General features: G+C 39.9%; 1 protein-coding gene across 2 annotated transcripts in view; it reads right to left on the reverse strand.

Annotated features, from left to right (window-relative positions):
- Positions 1-22686, reverse strand: part of ttc1 (tetratricopeptide repeat domain 1) — a 60927-nt gene that overhangs the window by 20511 nt on the left and 17730 nt on the right. For both annotated transcript variants that reach the window (XM_043703884.1, XM_043703885.1), the window contains exons 5-6: positions 21660-21696; positions 21324-21472 (exon numbers count right to left, since the gene is read on the reverse strand). In XM_043703884.1, the coding sequence (XP_043559819.1) occupies positions 21324-21472; positions 21660-21696 (186 nt within the window). The remainder of the gene's footprint in view (positions 1-21323; positions 21473-21659; positions 21697-22686) is intronic.

Consider the following 22686-nt stretch of genomic DNA (forward strand, 5'->3'; position numbering starts at 1 on the left):
GCATTGCGTAAAGACAATAATCTCTCCATCACCGTCAGTAAAACAAAGGAGCTGGTCATTGACATCAAGAAGCAGAGTGGAGGGGACATCCCTGTCTGTATCAATGGTACTGAGGTGGAGATGGTCAAGACCATCAAGTTCCTGGTAGTGATTACCAATAAAGGCACAATGTCACTACTTCCTCAGCAAATATAAAACCCCGAGTGTGGAAGGAGGCTATTTTACCTAATGAGTGCGCACTGACCTTTCCGTATCCCATAGTCTCATGTTTATCAGTATTAATCCACCTGGCCTATACATCCCTAAATAATTGGACAATTTCAGTATGGCCATTTCAGCTAACCCGCACATCTTTCAACTGTGGGAGAAACCAGATCACCCGGAGGAAACCCACACAGACAAGGAGAGAATATGCAAACTCCACAGGCAGCCACCTGAGGCTGGCATCAAACCCAGGTCCCTGACACTGTGAGGCAGCAGTGCTAACCACTGGGCCATCATGCTGTCCTAAGACGAATAAGGAAATTCGGCATGTCCACAAGGACTCTTACCAATTTTTATAGATGCACCACAGAAAGCATCCTATCTGGGTATATCACAGCGTGGAATGGGAACTACTCTTCCCAAGAGCGCAAGAAACTACAGACAGTCGTGAATGCAACCCAATTCATCACGCAAACAAGCCTTCCATCCACTGACTGCATCTATACTTTCTGTTACCTTGGAAAAGCAACCATTAGAATGCAAGAGCCCTCCCACCCCGGTTATACTCTCTTCCACCACGCAGAAGATACAGAAGTGTGAATACATGTACGAACAAATTCAAGAACAGCTTCTTCCTCACAGTTATCAGACTTCTGAACAGACCTCCCAAATGTTAATTCTGATCTCTCTTACTCTGCAGCTGTAATACTGCATTCTACATTCTGTTCTACTACCCTGATGCCTGTTTAAAAAGCAAAGCACTAATTTTCACTGCATCATGATACACGTGATAACAATAAATCAAATCAAAATCATAACTACCAGTTGTTGTGAATGACTGCTAGCTACAATTGATAATTGTAAACAGCTGCAAAACATTCTCAGTCTGAAGGCCATTATCCAAAGCATTCAGCTGAGTAAATGGAACAGAGCAGTAAGGCAACAAGATGCCACAGACTGCATCTTTGGATAATACACAGGGAATATTGACATTTGCATGTCACACCATCAAACTGTTCCCATCAAATAGAAAATCAGTCATAACTGGTTTTGTATCGCAACCAAAAGACAACAGGCTTTTAACGTTACATGTGTTATTTTGATGATGCAAAGTAAGTCCCAATTAAAATTGACATCCTTGTCAGATGCTATAGGACTGGAAAACAACTGGTCATGCAATCGTGGTGTTGTACATAACACCGACCAACATCTTCCCAGAAAGACAACATCGGATTTTCACAGAAGACAAACTTGAGGGAATAACAACAGCTTAACTTTTTGCACAGAGACATGGGAAGTGTGTATCACTGGCTGGGTTTACTGCTCTTCCTCACTGCCCTTCAGAAAGTTGTGATGAAGTTGCCTCCTTAAACCATTGCAGTCACGGAAACAGAAAATAGAAGCTATTTAGTCCTTCATTCCTGCTCTGCCATCTAATATGATCATAGCTGATCATCCAAATCAGTACCCTGTTCCTGCTTTCTTCTCAAACCTTTTGATTTCTTTAACTATATCTGTGTCTAGAAAACATTCAAGCTCTGTCTGTGGCAGAGGTTAAATAAAGATGGTAAAACGGAACCAGATGTGCATGGCCTAATTCAGTTGGATGACGGTGACAAAGCAAAGGATGCCATGGTCAACTGTATCAAATCCTGTAGGCAAGTGGACAAGCAAACGACAAGAATGCTTTTCACAGTAACATAGGTCACCATTCTCTCATTGGTAAGGCCAGTTTGAATCCCATGGCAGAAACCCAAAATCTGATTGGAAAGATGGACATCAATTTGGAGGTGATACACATTAAACGACTTTGAAGGGAAAAAATGAAGTGGGAGACGATAAGATGGTAGTTTGCAAAAACAGAAGGGAGCCAAGACAACATTTTCGGAGTTGGCTGATGGCAGATTGTAAAGAGATATGGACAGTATTGAGAACAAACCATTGACTGTATCAGGCAGCACTGAGGACGGGAAAGAAACTTATGTAGTCAGTGTTTTAGTTGAATAAGCTTCAGAACTAGGAGATGGATTGCACAAGGCAAGCTGAACTAGAGAGATAAAAGCACTAGAAAATGACGAGAGCTCAGGGATAGGAACAAAAATCAATACAAAGTATATTTGCTGAACCACTCAGACAAATATATCCTTCTTCAGATAGATAGCAAAATCATAGCAGTACTCTAGATGCTGTCATACCAAAGTTCTTTACAATTGCAGCAATATTTTTTAACCTCACAATAAAGTCTAATGGACAATTTGCCTTTCATCAAACCGTTTGCTGTTTTTGCATGTGAACTTTAAATTTCATGTGTCATTGTGGATCTAGCCTACAGCAAATTGACCACAGCTCACTACCCAGTCTTAAGAGTGACTGGAAATGAACAATACATGCTGGCCCGGCCAATGACGCCACATCCTGTGAATGAATATTTATAAAGTGCAAGAACCTGCAAATCCTTCTGCACATCGACATTTATAAGTCTCTCATTGCCTAGTTTCAGTTTCCATTTTGGAAGAAGGATATACTTGTTAAAGTGGGAGTTCAACAGAGGTTCACGAGATTAGACCCTGGGATGACAGGATTGTCTTATGAGGTCTGAATGAAGAAACTGGGTTGGTATGCTGTAGTGTTTCAAAGAAGGATAACTGATCTCATTGAAACTTCAAACTCTTATAGTATATAACAGATTGAATGCAGATCAAATGTTTTCCTTGGCTCGTGCGTCTAAAAGCAGGAGACATAATCTCAAGATAAACAGCAGGCCATTTAAGACTGCGATGAGTAATTTCTTCAGAGGGCAGTGAACCTAGGAACATAGGAACAGGAGTAGGCCACTGAACCCATTGAGAATGCTCCACCAGTTAATAACATCGAACACTATGCTTTTTATTCATACGATCCCCCTAACAGTTTATTCTATGGTAATCCAAAATCTGTCTCTACTTTCAACATACTCAAAGCCTGACTTTCCGCAGCCCTTTGGGATAGAAATTTTCAAAGATTCACAATGCTCCAAGTTCAAAACAAAACTTTCTCATCTCAATCCTAAATGCCATTCCCTTATTTTTAAATTATGCCTTATCCTTGAATTTCCACCTAGGGAATACATTTTACCTGCATTCACCTGGTCTATCCCTTTAAGGATGTTGCAGGTTTCAATTAGATCACCTCTCATTCCTTGAAACTCTATAGAATACAGGCCTCCTTACCAATAGCACAGTCCTGCCGTCCTGGAACAGATTTGCTGAGCCTTCATTGTACTCACTCCATGGTTATATTATCTTTACTGATTTAAGGAGACCAAAACTGCACACAATATCCCCGGTATGGTCTGATCAATGTTCTAAGCAAGTGCAGCAAGATTTCACTATTTCAGTACTCAAAACCTCATCATAAAGAATCATAGAATTCGTATGGTGCAGAAAGAGACCATCTGGCCTATCGAGTCTGCACTGATCCTCCAAACAGCATCCTACCCACGTACACCCCCATTGCTAACCTACCTAATCTGCATATCCCTGGACAGTACTGGATAGTTTTATTTTAGCATGGTCAATCCACTTAAGCCGCACATCTTTAGATTGTGGGAGGAAACCGGAGCATCTCAAGTTAACCCACTCAGACATGGAGAGAATGTAAACTCCTCACACACAGTTGCCCAAGGTTGTAAATGAAAGTAGGTTCCCAGCAGCAGTGCTAACCACTGTGTCAGTGCATAACCCTTTCATAAGTCTTCTCAACATCTTGCTGAACCTGCATGTTAGCTTTCAGTGATTTATCATGAACTAGGTCACTCTATACATTCACACTTTCCAATCTATATTAACATTTAAGAAATACTCTGCACAAGTTTCTCCTACTAAAATGGATAACTTCACATCTTTCTACATTATATTCCATCTACCACATTTGTGCCCACCCATTCAGCCTACACAAATCCTCCTGAAGCTGCATTACATGTTTCTCACGTTACACATTTCTACCTTACTTTGTATCATCTGCAAATTTCAAAATGCTACATTTGGTCCCGATAACCAAATTATTGATATATATTGTAAACAGCGGAGCTCCAAATACTGATCCTTGCAGTATCCTACAAGTCACAGCCTGCCAACATAAGAATTATCCATTTATTCCTACTTCCCCGCCCCCCCCCCCACCACCATTGTGTGAACCTTAGTTCATTGCCTTTTATCCCTTGTGCATTAACTGTGCTAACCAACCTCCAGTGGGGAACCTTGTCCAAATCCTTTTAAAAATCCAACTAATACACATCTCTTGACACCCCTGATCAATTTTGTTAGTAACATTATCAAAAAACTTCAAGTGTATCAGACATTCCCATGTGCAAATCCATGCTGATCAAGACCAATCCGATCACTATTACCCAAGCATCAATTTATCACATTCAATCTTTGGAATTCTAGTCCAAAGAGCTGTAAAATTTCGATCAGAGCATGTTCATGACACAAATTCATAGGGTAATGTAGACCAATAATACTGGAAGACATGGATACTATATAACGTGGGAAAGTGGCACTGAAGCAGACGTTCAAGCATTATATAATTGAATGGCAGAGCAGGATCAGTGGGCTTAACAGACTATTTCTGTTCCAATGTTCTAAACAACATATTACGCTTCTGATTTGAAGGCTTCCTTGCCTCAAGCACCATCCACCTATCTTTAGAAACAGTTATAACACAGCTTCAAATCAAGTTAACCTTAAACTATCCATCCTCTCCAACAAAATTGAAATTTTTTTAATCCCCATTTTTCCTCAAACAGTCCTTATACTACACTCTCCCAACCCAGTGCTAACTCTTGGAAATCTTTGTTTGAATCTCCCTGTCCAGTTCAGTATTTTTTTTAGAAACATAGCAACAGAAGCACGCCATTCAGACTTTCAAGTCTCCCCCCACCCATACCCTTCGATTCCTTTAGCGCCAAGTGCAACATCCAGCTCTTTCTTCAAATTGTACAATGTTTTGGCTTTGACTGCCTTGTGTGGTAGCGAATTCCACAGGTTCATTATCTGGGTGAAGAAATTCCTTATCTTTTAGAAGCAGCCAGCAAGAATGACGTTCTTGGTAACTGTGAATCTTTACCCCACTTTGACCACTTGTACAACATTCGACACAGCTCATCCGGCACCCTCCCCCGACACGCTCATCCGGCACCCTCCCCAGACACAGTTCTCGTTCTATTGAGCTGAATACTGCCAGAATATCCTCTTCAACTGCTGCTCAGCCAAATCTCAGTGCCCCCACCCACCATGACATCAGTCATTGCCAGATTTCCTCAAATGATTTATTTGCCTCTTTAGCTACAATGTTACCCTTCAGTGATACCATTTGCAGATACAGCTTCACCTTGCACATACATGTTGATAATATATTGCTTCTTCCTGAGAATGTGTATAGGTTATAAGCAGGCAGGGAAACAGTTAAATTCTGAGTTTTGTGAAACAAGAGGTTCAGCTGAGCATGCCTCAGATCAGATAAGAACTTGCAGTTAACAATGGGGTGCTGGAGGCGAGGGTAATGGGTTAACAAGGTGGAAAAGCAGTCATGTACAGCCATTTAACAATATTGGTAGCATTCAGTATGCAAGGTCAGCTAACAAGGGGAAAAGTATCCATTGTATGAATCCAGTTAACAAGGTTAACGACATTCATTCTATCACAGTAAAGGACTTGGTCTTGCTATTGACACTTGCTGATTGTAACGGTCACCCAATTACATGTTGCCTTATCTGGATGCGCCTCCCTGTAAACTGACTGTATAGTTCATTGAGAAACTGCTGTTCCAGAGAAGACTGAGGTTACAAGTGGAGTTCCGCAGGGATCAGTTCTGGGTCCTCTGCTGTTTGTAATTTTTATTAATGACTTAGATGAGGGAGTCGAAGGGTGGGTCAGTAAATTTGCAGATGATACGAAGATAGGTGGAGTTGTGGACAGTGAGGAGGGCTGTTGTCGGCTGCAGAGGGACTTAGATATGATGCAGAGCTGGGCTGCGGAGTGGCAGATGGAGTTCAACCCTGCCAAGTGTGAGGTTGTCCATTTTGGAAGAACAAATAAGAATGCGGAATACAGGGTTAACTTTTTAGAATGCTGGGCCATTAGATCTTTACCCAATGATTATAGCCAGCATGGTAAGCTCAGCAGTGATGACATTTAACATTGTCATTTACCTGCCAGGCAAAAGAATTTCAGCATCTGTGTATCTGCATGCTTAGCATGTACCAGGAAATGATTGAATCATCGGATCTGTATTACCGTTAACCCCACGTGACCGTGATGCTTAACTGCTACCCTTTCGGATGCTAATAAAGCCACTGTTTTAAATAGCTACAATTTGGGTTCTTTACCCAGAGAGTGGTGGGGGCATGGAATGCGCTGCCCGTGGGAGTGGTAGAGTCGGGATCATTGGCGACCTTTAAGCGGCATTTGTATAGGTACATGGATGGGTACTTAATCTAGGTTAGAAGTTCGGCACAACATCGTGGGCCGAAGGGCCTGTTCTGTGCTGTATTGTTCTATGTTCTATGTCTCTGTGCACATGGGCCATTGCTCTCTCTTCCTGCAGTACACAGAATAAAGATGAAGGAGGTAAACTATACTGTTTCTCTGAGTGTTTTGCTTTGACTGAGGAGGGGGGCAATGGTATGACATTCCAATCTTTTGACAGGCTTGCTGTTGTCAGATTGCCTTGTACATTAGCTTGAATTAGCATTTTTATTTTGCAGTTGAACAGATTAATAGCAGACCAGTTCAAATGACTGAATGGCTTATTCCTGCTCCAATTTAGCATGTTTCTAAGATTACACTGATATTTTAGGACAGAATCATAAAGCCTAATCTGATCACATTGATTTCATCACTCTCTCCAGCCACATAATCTCAACTTGACTTTAAACACATGCAAGTCATTGTTAATAAACTAACTTACACTACACTCCTTAACTCGATTCCAGACTACCAAAACACTCTCCTACAATTTAGTGACCTCCAGATTTGATTACTGTAGTACCAATCTTTATCCACCCTTTCAAATATCATCTTGGCTAAACTGTAAAGTCTCATGGGAGGCTGCAAGATCTCATTCACATCCAAATTAAGCCATACCATTCTCTCAAGACAGCACACATAAAATCCTTTTCATTTGCAAAGCTTTGCATGACTGTGTCACCATATCTCTGAACTCTCTTGGAACCCTGTGTTCTTTCCCAAAATGTGACACACTTTGAATGCTGACCTTGTGCACTTAGCCTTGTTTTGCCAAGTCATTGTTGGCAGGACTTCCACACACCTTAGCACTACTCTTGAAATTCTAAATCGAGACCTACAAACCCTAACAAGTTTTGAGAAGGCCAACAAATTCTCTTTCCTGCTCAGCAATGTTTCCTCTGAACTATGCGATAGTGCAACAAACCAGAACATATCCTGTATAGCAACGAACAGACTGTGCTCAACCAAATTTCCCTTTAAGATGCACATGTGCACAGAAATCTTAAAAGGATCATAACTGTATATGAATTAGTTGTATACAGCAAACATGAATTTAGGCGAAAAGTACTAGTCAGAGACCATTTGTGAAACATTCTTTTCTGCATTACCGAGGTGCGATATAAATGAAAGTATATTCAGGAAGAAATAGGTTTGCTAAAAATGTGTCCTTTTGATTATTTTAATTTGATACACCAAACTACCATTGGAGATGATAACTCTTTAAATTATTATATTTACTTTGGCTGAAAGACACCGATACTGGTCAAAGAGTTAAACAAAAGGGTGCTCAAGATTTTCATTTGATAAAACATACAATAAAAGCTGACAATTATTGTGGGGGAATAATGACACACACAGTTGATGTTATTGAGTCATCCAGAATGTTCAGCTCTTTTACCTGTCCCAAGTAACTATCCTATGTTACATAGTATGCACATTTTTTCTGATATAAAAATTACTGAAATAATTAAATATCTTTATTACTACTTTTATTTTACTTAGCTAATGGGAAGTTTGTTGCTAAATCAACAATTCTGTTAAGATGTGGAGATATGTTCAACGAACACACATCCATGCCACTGTTAACGGACCGTTCCCTCTTCCACTCTTCCTTCAGTCCCAACACCTCACCCCACCCCCCCAAAGCACCTTCCCCTACATCTACCAAAGGTGTAACACCTACCTATTTACCTCCTTCCCCCTCAGTATCCAAGGACCCAAACATACCTTCCAGATGAAGCAGTTTACCAGCACTTTTCACAATCTAGTCTACTGCATTCGCTGCTCACAATTACAATAGTCTCCTCTACATTGTGGAAACAAAGAGTACACTGGGTGACCATTTTGGAGAATACTTACGTTCTGTTCACAGAAAAGACCGCAAACTTCCAGTTGCCTGCCAAGTTACCACACCATCCTGTTCCCGCGGCCAACATCTGTCAGGCTTGCTGCAGTGCTCCAGCAAAGCTGAGTGCAAGCTGGAAGAACAGCTATTCACCCTCCTAGCCAGATTGTTATCGAATCCTTTGTCTGTCCAATTGCTCTTCTCTCTCTTCGGGCTCTGTTCCCACCTATCATTTACTTCCTACCCCCTCACCCCACCCTATCTTCTGCATGTAAACCGACATTTCCCTAGCAACCATCAGTTCTGAGGAAGGGTCACTGGACCCAAAAACGTGAATTTTGATTTCTCTTCACAAATTCTGCCAGACCTGCTGAGCTTTTCCAGCTACCTGTTTCTGTTACGGTTCATCCTGGATTAGTGATTACTCAGAGAAGTAGGGGGATAATTTGCTCGGGCCAGTGATTCACCTTAGTGTCTGCCCACCTACTGTTTCAAGGCTTCAGTGGCATAAGGTATCACGACAGTAAGGTCTAGGTGAGGACAATTACTACCATATCAAGGCTCGGGCATAAGGTGCAATGAAACGCTGCAACTGAGTATTCATGCCTTTACATCAGAAGCAAATTTCAGTTACTGGACTCTGTATGAATCAAATGGCCATGGGGGTCAAGCATGAAGTTAAAAATTCATAAAGACATAGGCAAATTTCATATGTTGATTTATTCTCTGGTTAATTTGTGGATGCTCCCTTGAAATATTCCTGCAGAAGCCCATTTGAAGACCCCTGATATATACAGAACTTGCACTCTGGACAAGAGACAACATAATTTGGCTTAAAGTATCTCCCACTATAATCCAATGTGCTAACATATGGCATTGCATATTCAGCATTTAGTGATTTACTAATGTCCTTCAGGGAAGGAGATCTGTTATTTTTACCTTGAACTCCTATATTCAATTCCAGACCCACAGCAATGTGTTTAGCATTCAACTGCACTAAAAACCCAGCAAACGACTCAGCTTTATCAAAACTGATATGAAGTCTAAAGAAAGAAATGAAACCGGACAGTCAACAAGACATGGCCTGGGCATCAAAATCAATAACAGTAAAAATCGCCCTGTTGACGCTGTGAAGTCGTCTTGTTAAACGTTTGAGACTTGTGTCAAAATTGCGAGAGCAGTCTCACAGACAATCAAGCAACAGTTGCACATGGTCATTCTCATTAAATTGTACTTTACGATAAATGCTGTAAATGTGTTGCTGGAAAAGCGCAGGTCAGGCAGCATCCAAGGAACAGGAGAATCGACGTTTCGGGCATAAGCCCTTCTTCAGGAATGATGCTCCGGTTTCCTCCCACAATCCAAAAATGTGCAGGTTAGGTGAATTGGCCATGCTAAATTGCCTGTAGTGTTAGGTGAAGGGGTAAATGTAGGGAAATGGGTCTGGGTGGGTTGCGCTTCGGTGGGTCGGTGTGGACTTGCTGGGCAAAAGGGCCTGTTTCCACACTAAGTAATCTAAAAAAATACCAAATCCAACCTTCACTACCCTATCTACCTGCAACTCTACTTTCAAGGAGCTATGAACCTGCACTCCAAGGTCTCATTCAGCAACACTCCCTAGGACCTTACTATTAAATGTAAAAGTCCTGCTAAGGTTTACTTTCCCAAAATGCAGCACCTCGCATTTATCTAAATTAAACTCCATCTGCCACTTCTCAGCCCATTGGCCTATCTGGTCAAGATCCCGTTATAATCTGAGGTAACCTTCTTTGGTATCCACTGCACCTCCAATTTTGGTGTAATCTGCAAATTGTACCTCTTACGCTCACATCAAAATCATTTATATTAATGATGAAAAGTAATGGACCCAGCACCGATCCTTCTGGCACTCCACTGGTCATAGGCCTCTAGTCTGAAAAACAACCCTCCACCCTCTGTCTTCTACATTTGACCCAGTTCTGTATCCAAATGGCTAGTTCTGCCTGTATTCCGTGAGATCTAATCTTGCTAACCAATCTCCTATGGGGAACCTCGTTAAACACCTTACTGAAGTTCACATAGATCACATCTACCACTCTGCCCTAATCAATTCTCTTTGTTACTTCTTCAAAAATTTCAATCAAGTTTGTGAGACATGATTTCCCACGCACAAAGCCATGTTGACTACCCCTAATCAGTCCTTGCCTTTCCAAATACATGTACACCCTGTCCCTCAGGATTCCCTCCAACAATTTGCCCACCACCGACTTCAAGCTCACTGGTCTATAGTTCCCTGGCTTGTCCTTACCACCTTTCTTAAACAGTGGCCACCACGTTAGCCAACCTCCAGTCTTCCAACACCTCACCTGTGACTATCGACGATACAAATATCTCAGCAAAAGGCCAGCAATCACTTCTCTAGCTCCCCACAGAGGTCTAGGGTACACACCTGATCAGGTCCTGGGGATTTATCCACCTTTATGCATTTCAAGACATCCAGCACTTCCTCCTCTGTAATATGGACATTTTTCAAGATGTCACCATCTATTTCCCTACATTCTATATCTTCCATGTCCTTTTCCACAGTAAATATTGTTGCAAAATACTTGTTTAGTATCTCCCCCATTTTCTGCAGCTCCACACAAAGGCCGTCTTGCTGATCTTTGAGGGGCCCTATCCTCTCCATGGTTACCCTTTTGTCCTTAATGTCAACCATGGGAATTGAAATTTTCTGCTTACCAACTAATGCACCTCACTTGGCTGAAAAATCAGTACTCCTCCATCATTTGGAGCAAACATTGAGGGCAGCAAGCAATCATAATGTACTCCGGATGGGGGACTTCAATTAAAAATCACTGATTATCACCTGTAGACCTCAACCCCACCCAATTCGCTCCACCCCAGCTAAGTCTATCCCCTCCTCTGAGCTAGTGAAGCATCAGTGTCCATATGCAGCATGATCATGAATAATATTCTTGCTTGGACTGTAAGTACCAAGTAAGATTCACGCCATGTAAGTGCCAGACAATGACCATCCCTAACAAGAGAGAATTTAACCATCACCCCTTGATATTCAGTGGCTTTATCCTTGCTGAATGTTCCACTGTCAACATTCTGGAGTTACTATCGACTAGAAAAAGAACCAGATCAGCCATATAAATACAGCAGCTCTAAAGCAAAGAATTCTGCAAGGAATAACTTACCTCCCATCGCTCCAGTGCCTGTCCACTACCAACAAAGCACAAGTCAGCGGTATGATGGGAGACTCTCCACTTGCCTGAATGAGTACAAATCCAACAACCCTCAAAAAAATTAACACAATCCAGGCCAAATCAACACACTTGACTGGCACCCCAACATCACCTTCAAGATTCACTCCATTCACTATCAAGGCACAATGGTAGTAGTACTATCTACAAGGTGCACTGCAGAAATTCACCAACACTCCTTCAACAGCACCTTCCAAACCCATGACCTCTAAAAATCAGAAGGACTAGGATAAAAGACACATTGAAGCACCACCACTTGCAAGTCTGGAACAATCTGGACGGCCTCCTCCTGTACCTGTGGTGACACAGGTGAATTAAGGCCATGAGATGCAGCAAACTGTTGATTGTAAAACTGAACTCAACCTGAATTTAAAAAAAACTCTGCAAAGGAAAGAATGTAACCAAAAGTAAATGACATTTAGGGGAAGCTTGTGCATTAAACTATAATTTGAGAAATTATGATTGTTTTAAACACAGCTGTGAGATACACTGCACCACAGTGACTTACTAAAATTACTGATAGTTTATTTATTTTGTAAAAAAGCTTGCAATCTGATGCTGTCATTCATAGGACAAAATATTCTACACAATTGAAACAATAACATCTCATTTACAATGTTCAAAAAGGGTGTATTTGCAGCTTAAACTAATGGCAGTCTTAGAAAGAAACAAGTGGAAAATCTTCATTGGTTTATAAAGTTCTACTAGAAGTTTATTCTGTTCACATAAGTTACAAACAATAAGTGTAAAAATATTAGTGTACAATCTTTCACGAAGTTCAACCTAACATCTAACTGAATAGAAGCAAAATTAACCGTAGCTGCATATTATTAAAAAGTACTTTTTCCCTTGTTACAATTGTTAAATTCACTAAGAGTAAAAGGGTAATAGAAATTTTAATTCAGTGCCAGACTCTTAACAAGCCTGCAAGAAATAATTTCAATCAAGCTGGTTCTAGAGCACTCGATTGGTGTAGAAGAGTCTCCCCCCGACCCGCTGCTCAGGCAATCTTTTAATTCACTATATAGTATACTATATAACGTGGATTAACATTTGAAAAAAGTTACTATGAAATATCAAGAGCCAAGTAAAAGTTTATGCTTGCCTTGAACAGCTGAAGGAGGCAGCATGCAGCATTTCCACAAAGCGCCAAATACCTAGTCTACCCAAACTTAACAGATCCCATCTAAGAAGCCACTAGCATCATCACAATATGGACCTAAGCTACAAAATATAAGTGTGTGCATTCCTAATGGAAATGAAAACAATAGCATACTATACTTCCTGCATGCAACAAACTGCTCATAATACTTATGGAAGGAAAGTCCAACTGAGCACAGTTATGAGCCTCTACATGAATTAAGTAACATATCAACATACAACATCAAAAGATAATATTGAGAACTGTCATTACATATTGGAGAGCTGCTGGTGATCTTGGGTTGTAAGGCAGACATCCCATTCAGGAAATAAGGGAAAGGGAGCAAAAGCAATTATCTGCAGAGTTACCTCTGAACACAATGACCCTCACCACAGCAGAACTGCACCAGAACAACAATATTCAAGAAGCTTGACACCATCCATGAGAAAGCAGCCTGCTTGATTAACAGCATATCCATAAACATCTACTCCGTCCAGTGATGCTCAGTAACTGCAATGTGTACCATCTACAAGATTCACTGGAGAAATTCACCAAAACTCCTTTGACTGCCCCTTCCAGACTCTTTACCAGTTAGTAGGACAAAGGAAGCAAATACCTAGGAACACCACCAAGTACGTTCCCTTCCAAGCCACACTCTATCCTAACTTGGAAACAAATGCCATTGCTTCGGTGTCATTGGGTCAAAATCCTTGAATCCCCTCCTTAATGGAACTGTGGGTTTACTTACAACACATGGACTGCAGCTGCTCAAGACGTTCACCACCTTTTCAAGAGATGGGCAATAAATACTGGCCTAGCCAGCAACATCCACATTCTAGGAATGGATTAAAACGAAAACAAAAGCAGATTTGTATCTATTATTTGCAGAGCAGGACTTGGAATGGGTGGATGCGGATGATGAGTCAAGAGTACAATAGGAGATTTGAAGGAAAGGATTATGTTTGACGTTAAATTGTATCGACATGTCTAAAACTAATTCAATTTAGAAGTGATTGCCAGTTTGAATTTCAGAAGCTGAAGTAATCTATCAGGATTTTTAATCTGGCTGGCTTTATGGAAAATAGCTGAAGGGGCAGTCAAATTGCACTAGCTGCATAATCAGTTCATAGATAAATATCAAACATAATGTGATGTGCAGTATACAATCCTCGAAGTACTTATAGAATATAAGATAACCTCCTGCAGCATTGCAGTTTGGGAGGCAAGAACAAATGCATTCAGCCTTCTGGTAAAATGGGCTAGAGAGAAAGGATTAATTGGAATACGATATGCAAAGGTAATTTGGATCGTTACCTTAAAATCCTACATTCTGCATCATTTCGTGGTACTTTCATTTGTGATTATTTACAGTTAAATAACAAAATTTGCAATGATTTCTGAAGCAGACTTTCCAGGTGCACATTCCAGCTCAATAACTGACCCACAGGGATTGGTGCTGGGACCTTTGCTGTTTGTGGTGTACATTAATGAACAAGTGGGGATGTGATTAATAAGTCCATGGATGACACAGATTGGAAGGGTGGTAAACAGTGAAGACAATAGCTGTAAACTGCAGGAGGCGATTGACAGACTGGCTGATCAAAGAATTGTCAAATGGAGTTCGGTAAAGTGTGAGGTAATGCACTTAAAAAGGGCTAACAAAGCAAGAGTTACACTATGAATTGTAGGACTCTGAAAAGTAAAGATCACAGGAACATTGGTGTGCATACCTAGAGATCTCTAAAGGTAGCAGGGCAGGAGATAAAATGATTAAGGTGGTAGATGGGATACTCGCCTTTAATAGCCGAGGCACAGAATACAAGAGGAGAGAGGTCATGCAACTGTACAAAACATTGGTTCGGCCAGCTAACTGTGTGCAGTTCTGGTCACCACATTACAGGAAAGATGTGACAGCATGAGAGGGTGCAGAAACGCTTTACCAGGATGCTGTCTAGGAGAGTCGCAGCTATGAGAAAAAGTTGGATAGGTTTTCTTGAAGTGGCAATGGTTAAGCAGGTACCTGACTGTACTGTATAAGACAGAGCAGCATAGATAGGTGGGGAAAGGAAAGCATTTTCCATTAATAAAGGGGTCAACAAACAAAGGGAATAAATTTAAGAGAAGGTTAAGAGGAGATCGATGAGAAATTGGTTTGATGCAGACAAAAAATTAGCTTACTATTATAAAGTCAGTTAAAGTTTGGCTTTCTTAATAAATTATGAGGAATTTAATATCAGTACAATACAAAATGGTAAGTTCTCATCAGTTCGTTCTCTCAATTATTTTTCCACTATATAGACCTCCAAGGTCCATACGCAAAGTGGTTTCCAGAAGTAATGCCTTTGAGTCGGCATGTGCAGTGTATGTGGAATCTCTGAGTAGCTGCACAGCATGCAGCTTAGAGGGAACCCTGCTCATTGATTTAATGATTTCTGAAAGATTGCCTGCTATCTGCAGGAACTTTAACAATGTACCATCTGGAGGAACAAAAAATTGCTTACTGCCAACTTCTGGATTTTGGTTTAACTTTGCACGTGCAAGGATCAGAACGTGATGACAGTTTCACACGATAATGACAGGAATCACTGACAATTCCAAGTCTAATGAAAAGCTTTACTGAAAGGCTTATATGACAATATACTGAATAAATTTAAAGTAATGAAAGACAATTTTCCATGATTTGTTAAATTCTTAATTGAGATATGTAGAATTTCATTCTCCATGGACAAAATTGCAATTAGAAATATTTTCCACAAAACAATTTGTGATGAAACCATGGTGCCACTCAGAGGCCAAAGCATGCAACTACAGAGGTCAGTCGCTTCTAAGTCAAAAAGTGAAATATACTTTTAAATGGAAATGCTGGTAGATACAGGTAGTTCTTCTGTAACACAATGGTTGCGTTCTTATGCAATCCTATGTTCCAGAAAAACAACATTTTAGAAACAGCAAGTAAAGTATCAGCGATCTAATCACGTTACAGCCAACACATACTTTAAAAGTCTGCACTTTAGATAGTGTCCTCAATTCGCCAATTGTGTTAGCAAAATGTGTGTCATAGCTAACAACCTGTATATTATTTATATTATTAGAAAGACCTCGGTTTTTGTTAGTATTTGACTTTATTATTGGAAATAACATTTATATCAGGATGCCATAAATGTTTTAAAATCTTTTTCTACAAGTTTGTTCAGGGCTTGCTTAGGATACATATGGATTTAGTTATAGACCACACACTGCCTTTTTTCATATAGAATATGATACTTTGTTCCAACTACAGATGTGCATATGTTTCTCAAGCACTCCATGCAATTCTGAAATAAAAACAGAAAAAGCTGGAAATATTTAAGCAGGCCTTGCAGCATCTGCAGAAGAGTATCAATGTTTTAGGATCACGAGTTCAGAATTGAGTTATCAACCTGACACTTTCTCTGCAGGGCTTGGAAGTTTCCAACAGATTTATTTCAGATATCCAATTTCCAAAGTATTTTGTAATTAGATAGAATGCTACTATATAATGTACAAATGGTCAGACTTGTAAATTCAAAACAAAAAGCAGGCAATACCATGGAGTTTGTCAATAGTAACAAGGACAATATCATTAAGTCAGCCAGAAACCAGGTTTGTTCCTTCATTTTTACTTTAAAACATTATATATTAAAACATCGTGTAGAAGGGAGATATATATGCCTGTTACAATTTCTTCCTTACATCATTTGGTAAAAACGATGTGATAAAATAAAGAGAAGCTTGAGAATAAAAACATCTGGCAGGTAACACCAAAACAACACATCCATTCTGACACACAAAGATAAAAGATGTTATAATTATAAAATCTTTGAATAACATCAGTGAAATAGTTCAAATCACAGGTGAAAGCAATAAGGAAAGAACCAAAAAAATGCAAAAAAAAATTAAGGAATTTCAGAATGAGGATTTTACAATCATTTAACCAAAACCTTGTTCGGATTTTAAAACAAATTTCTTCTTTTCTATTAAAATGCACAATTTTCAATGCACCATATTGGCTTTCTCCTAACGTGGACACTTAGAACATAGAACAATACAGCGCAGAACAGACCCTTGATGTTGTGCAGACCTGTGAACTAACCTAAGGCCATCCCCCTACACTGTCCCATCATCATCCATGTGCTTATCCAAGGATTGTTTAAATGCCCCCAATGTGGCTGAGTTAACCACACTGGCAGGCAGGGCATTTTACACCCTTACCACTCAGACTAAAGAACCTGCCTCAGACATCTGTCTTAAATCAATCACTCCTTAATTTGTAGCTATGCTCCCTCGTACAAGCTGATGTCATCATCCGAGGAAAAAGACTTTCACTGCCTACTCTATCTAATCCTCTGATGTCTCTATCAAATCCCCTCTTAGTCGTCTTCTTTCCAATGAGAACAGACCCAAGCGCCTCAGCCTTTCCTCATAAGATCTTCCCTCCAGACCAGACAACATCCTGGTAAATCTCCTCTGCACCTTTTCCAATACTTCAACATCCTTTCTGTAATGGGGCGATCAGAACTGTACACAATATTCCAAGTGCAGCCACACTAGGGTTTTGTTTAGTTGCAGCAGGACATTACAACTCTGCAACTCAATCCCTCTGCCAATAAAACCAAACACACCGTGTGCCTTCTTAACAGCACTATCAACCTGGGTGGTAACTTTCAGGGATCTATGTACATGGACTCCAAGATCCCTCTGCACATCCACACTACCAAGAATCTTTCCATTGACCACGTATTCTGCCTTCTTGTTATTCTTCCCAAGTGAATCACTTCACATTTATCTGCATTGAACTCCATTTGCCACCTCTCAGCACAATTCTGCAGTTTATCTAAGACCCCATGCAACATTCTTCCATAGTGTCTACTACTCCATTGACTTTAGTGTCATCTGCAAACTTACTAACCCATCCACCTATGCCTGCGTCCAAGTCATTTATAAAAATGACAAACAGCAGTGATCCCAAAACAGATTCTTGTGGTACACCACTAGTAACCAGACTCCAAGCTGAATATTTTCCATCAATCACCACTTGCTGCCTTTTTACAGAAAGCCAGTTTCAAATCCAAACTGCTAAAGCACCCTCAATCTCATGCCTCTGCATTTTGTCCAAAAGCCTACTATGTAGAACCTTATCAAAGGCTTTACTGAAGTCCACATACACCACATCAACTGCCCTACCCTCATCCACATGCTTGGTCACCTTCTCAAAAAAACTCAATGAGGTTTGTGAGACACGACCTGCCCTTGACGAAACCATGCTGACTATCTGAAATCAAATTGTTGCTTGCTAGATAGTTATAAATCCTCTCTCTTATAATCCTTTCCAAAACTTTTCCAACAACAGACATAAGGTTCCCTGGTCTATAATTACCTAGGTCATCTCTTCTCCCCTTCTTGAACAAGGGCACAAAATTGCAATCCTCCAGTCCTCTGGTACTAAACCTGCAGACAATAACAACCCAAAGATCAAGGTCAAAGGCTCCAGCATCTCCTCCCTAGCTTCCCAGAGAATCCTCAGATAAATCCCATCTGGGCCAGGGGACTCACTCCTTCCAGAATTGATAATACCTCCTCGTTACTAACCTCGATCCTTTCTAGTCTAATATCCCATATTTCATTCTTCTCCTATGTAATATTTTCCATTTCCTGAGTGAAAACAGATGAAAAATATTCGTTTAGCACCTCTCCAATCTCCAGTGTCCAGACACTTCTGTCTTTGATTGACCCTATTCCTACCCTAGTCATCCTTTTATTCCTCACATACCTCTAGAAAGCTTTATGGCTCTCCTTTATTGTACTTGCTAAAGACTGCTCATGTCCTGTCCTTGCTCTTCTTAACTCTCTCTTTAAATCCTTACTAGCCAACCTGTAACTCTTCATTGCCTTATCTAAACCATCTTGTCTCAACATCACATAAGCCTCCTCCTTCCGCTTAACAGATGCAAATTGTTTAGTAAACCACGGTTCCCTTTCTATTATCACTTCCTCCCTGCCTGACAGGGAGATATTTATCAAGGTACATGCAATATCTGTGCCTTAAACCAGCTCCACATTTCGACTGTCCCCATCCCCTGCATTTTGCTACCCCATGTTATGCATCCTAAGTCTTGCCTTATAATTGCCCTTCCCTCATCCATAACTCTTGCCCAGTGGTAAATGCCTATCCCCTTCCATCACTAAACTGAATGTAACTAAATTGTGGTCACTCTCTCCAAAGTGCTCACCTACCGCTAAATCAAACACTTGGCCTGGTTCATTACCAACCACCAGATCCACTGTGACCTCCCCTCTTGTTGGCCCTTTGATATACTGTGTCAGGAAACCCTCCTGCACACATTGGACAAACATTGATCCATCCTACATACTACAGTAATAGTATTTCCAGTCAATGTTGGGAAAGTTAAAGTCCCTCATAACGATCACCCCCAACCGAATCATTTTGCCGATACTCTCCTCCACATCCCCGGAACTCTGCGGAGGCCTATAAAAAACTCCCAGCAATGTGACCTCTCCTCTCCTGTTTCTAACCTCAGCCCATACTACCTCAGTGGACAAGTCCTCATCAAAAGTTCTTTCAGCCACCGTTATAGTCTCAAGGCCACAACCCCCCCCCCCTCTTTTACCACCTTCCGTGTTCTGAATGCAAGATCTAAATCCTGGAACCTGCAACATCCATTCCTGACCCTGCTTTATCCATGTCTCCGAAATGATCACAACATCGAAGTCCCAGCTACTATTCTTCCTGCAAGCTCACCTACCTTATTTTGAGTACACTCAAAGTTATCCTACTTAAATTCAAAGACCAATGGAAAATTAAGCAACTGTCTCAAAATCCAAGTATGAACCTCATTATTGCATTCAAAACAACTTCACCGTCAACATCAAATACTAATGCTGTCAGTTCAATTTCATCATTACTTTGAAGAGTTCATCACAATTTGTAAATAGTTTTAGACATTTTCTTTAGACCTTTACTGAAACAGGTAAACCTCATAATAACTGACAAACTAAACCTTTATATTAAAGCCCATGTGATAGTGGGATTTCACTGCTGAATACATGAAATGTGATTCCAAGGTGTTACACACAGATACCATGGTATCTGAAGGTCAACCAGAGAGATGTCGAATGCTTTATTAATATATACAACTCAGACTACCACAGCGTAATTGGGAGCCCCACTACTTAAACTCTGCTATGCAAATTTTTCAGTAATGAAAGAGACTCAAGCATTGTCAGTTCCATAAGCAACAAATTTAGTACTCCTTGTGGGCCAGGAATAATGCTTCCTGCCCCCTGGCAAAGCAGCTTCTGGTCTCTCCTCTACCAACTGCAGCCTCAATTTTGACCCCAAACTTTCAAAATCTCACTGCTATGTCTTTTCCCCCTACACACACCTCAGCGCACAAGCACTTAATTATAGTACAAGTCCTGCCTTGTTTTTGATATTCCCTCACCCATGTACATAATAGGGCCCCAAAGGTCTTTGTCACAGTCAGGGAGTCATTTAGAGATCGACCTACATGATGGTAGTTATGAAAACGACTGCGCATGTGCACCAAATTAATGAAGAAATTATATTCAGCAATACATAAAAGCTACTGTGTTCAGGAACTAAACTCAAAAATATTGTACAAAATGTATGCACAGCTTTCTTTCAAGCAAGAAACAAAAACATCAAGATATAACTATTGAAGCTTAAACATATTAACAGCCAATTATTTAGCATGCTGAAGACATAATAAGGATTAAACAAAAATCCTGAAATCAGCAATCACAGAAGTCCAAGTAGTCTCAAATACACTTCAGATGTATGCACTTAGCAAAAACAAATGTAGAATGGCACAAACATGTAATTAACATAGAGCAATGGCTTTTATTGAAACATGAACTGTCAATGTTTAACTCCTTACATTAAATCTAAGCAACTCTCTCAAAATCCAAGCGTGAACCTGATTAGCCAGTCTTTGGATTTGTCATGAATCAAAGAATTTTCAAAGGTGGCAATAGTCACTAGTTCTGTGCTACGACATGCAGCAAAGGGCAAGGATGGAGATTCAACTCCAATTTCCTCCACATGGCAAGCTTCTAATATTCTAAAAACTACAAGCAAAAGCAGCACTCTCCTATAACATTCATTTTCCATTTTAAGGAGAGGGAGACAAATAAATTACTTGTCTTATTGGAATACAAATGCTGAAAAATGAAAGAATGAATACTGTATTCCTTGATACCAAATGCAGTGATACAATATGAAGCAACTCTGAATTGACAAATGAATCAATGTTTTATACTTTATTCTAAGATACAATGAACAACTGTGTACAACTTGAATTTACTTATATCATACCTACCATACAGGCTTCCCTGGCTTGTCCTACTGATGGATCTTTTTCGATAACAGTTTTATAGTCTTGCAGAGCTTCATCAAGTTTTTCAGTTTTCTCATACAACTCTGCCCTTCTCAGTATTGCACGTATGTAATTGGGATTTAACTCAATAGCTACAAATTAAAAAAAAAAGAATATCCATCAAAATAATATAAACCGCAGTTCAAATACTTCAGTTTCATGGAAACAAGAACAAAAATGCAAGTGGAAGAATATTTTTACAAGGTTCTAAAATCCAAGATAGTAATCTTATATCATCTAACAATTTGCTTTCAGAAAATAACTAAATATAAAACTTACCTTTGGTGCAATCAGTTATGGCTTCTTCCTTATTATCCTGAAATAAGAAGAGTATTAGAGAAAAAAATTCACAAGGACAATGATTTAATTAAAAAATGTTTTGTAACAACCTCTTCAATGCAAGTTAATTGCAACTGGACAACACCTGTGAATTTCAAAGCAGAATTTTCCCTCAATTTCTTTCTAAATCTGAATTGTAGAATGCACAAAATAATTGAAACTTAATTTGGAAAATGCAGGATTGAGTTCAGTTGGTTAACAGGAAAACTGCTCCACCACTTGATGCATTTTATATCCTGCAATATGTATGTCATATGCTGATCTTTCATTAGTCAAGAAATTTACTATAGAAGTAGAAAATGATATTATAAGGAATTTTTAAAACAAAAACAAAATTTCACATTTTCTTCATTTCCAAAATAGTAAAACCAACTCATTTTGTTACAAAGGATTGACACGTTACATTCTTAGCAGGCCTGTGCCCATTTCCCAGATAAATGTGAATATTGTTGACCAGTCTGCACAACACCAATATTTTTATATTACATGTGCAAACCAAATGTTCCATTTTCACTTGTGTCCTCCTTGAAGTAGGATGATCAGATAAATTTATAAGAATGGACTTAAAATCTAGTGAAAAGATCAATTCTTCTCCCATGTCAACAGCAGGATTATGATTAGCTACATCATTTGTTGGTTAAATTATTGTCAGTATTTATCATTAGGATCACAACTAGTAGTCAATTCATGGAGTGAAAGTAGTTGATGTTGTTGGAATTGTAATTCAATATAGAGTCAGCTAAATTGAACACTGTAACTAGTTAAATTTCACACAGGCCTGAATCATCACTTCACTGGAGTCATCGAGATGGACAGCACATAAACACCCTTCGGTCCAACTTCTCCATGCCGACCAGATATCCTGAATTAATCTCATCCCATTTGCCAGCATTTGGCCCATATCTCTCTGAACTCTTCCTATTCATATACCTATCCTGATGCCTTCGAAGAAAGCCTAATTTGTCCA

Source organism: Chiloscyllium plagiosum, chromosome 14 (assembly GCF_004010195.1).
Source record: "Chiloscyllium plagiosum isolate BGI_BamShark_2017 chromosome 14, ASM401019v2, whole genome shotgun sequence".
Classification (NCBI taxonomy): domain Eukaryota; kingdom Metazoa; phylum Chordata; class Chondrichthyes; order Orectolobiformes; family Hemiscylliidae; genus Chiloscyllium; species Chiloscyllium plagiosum.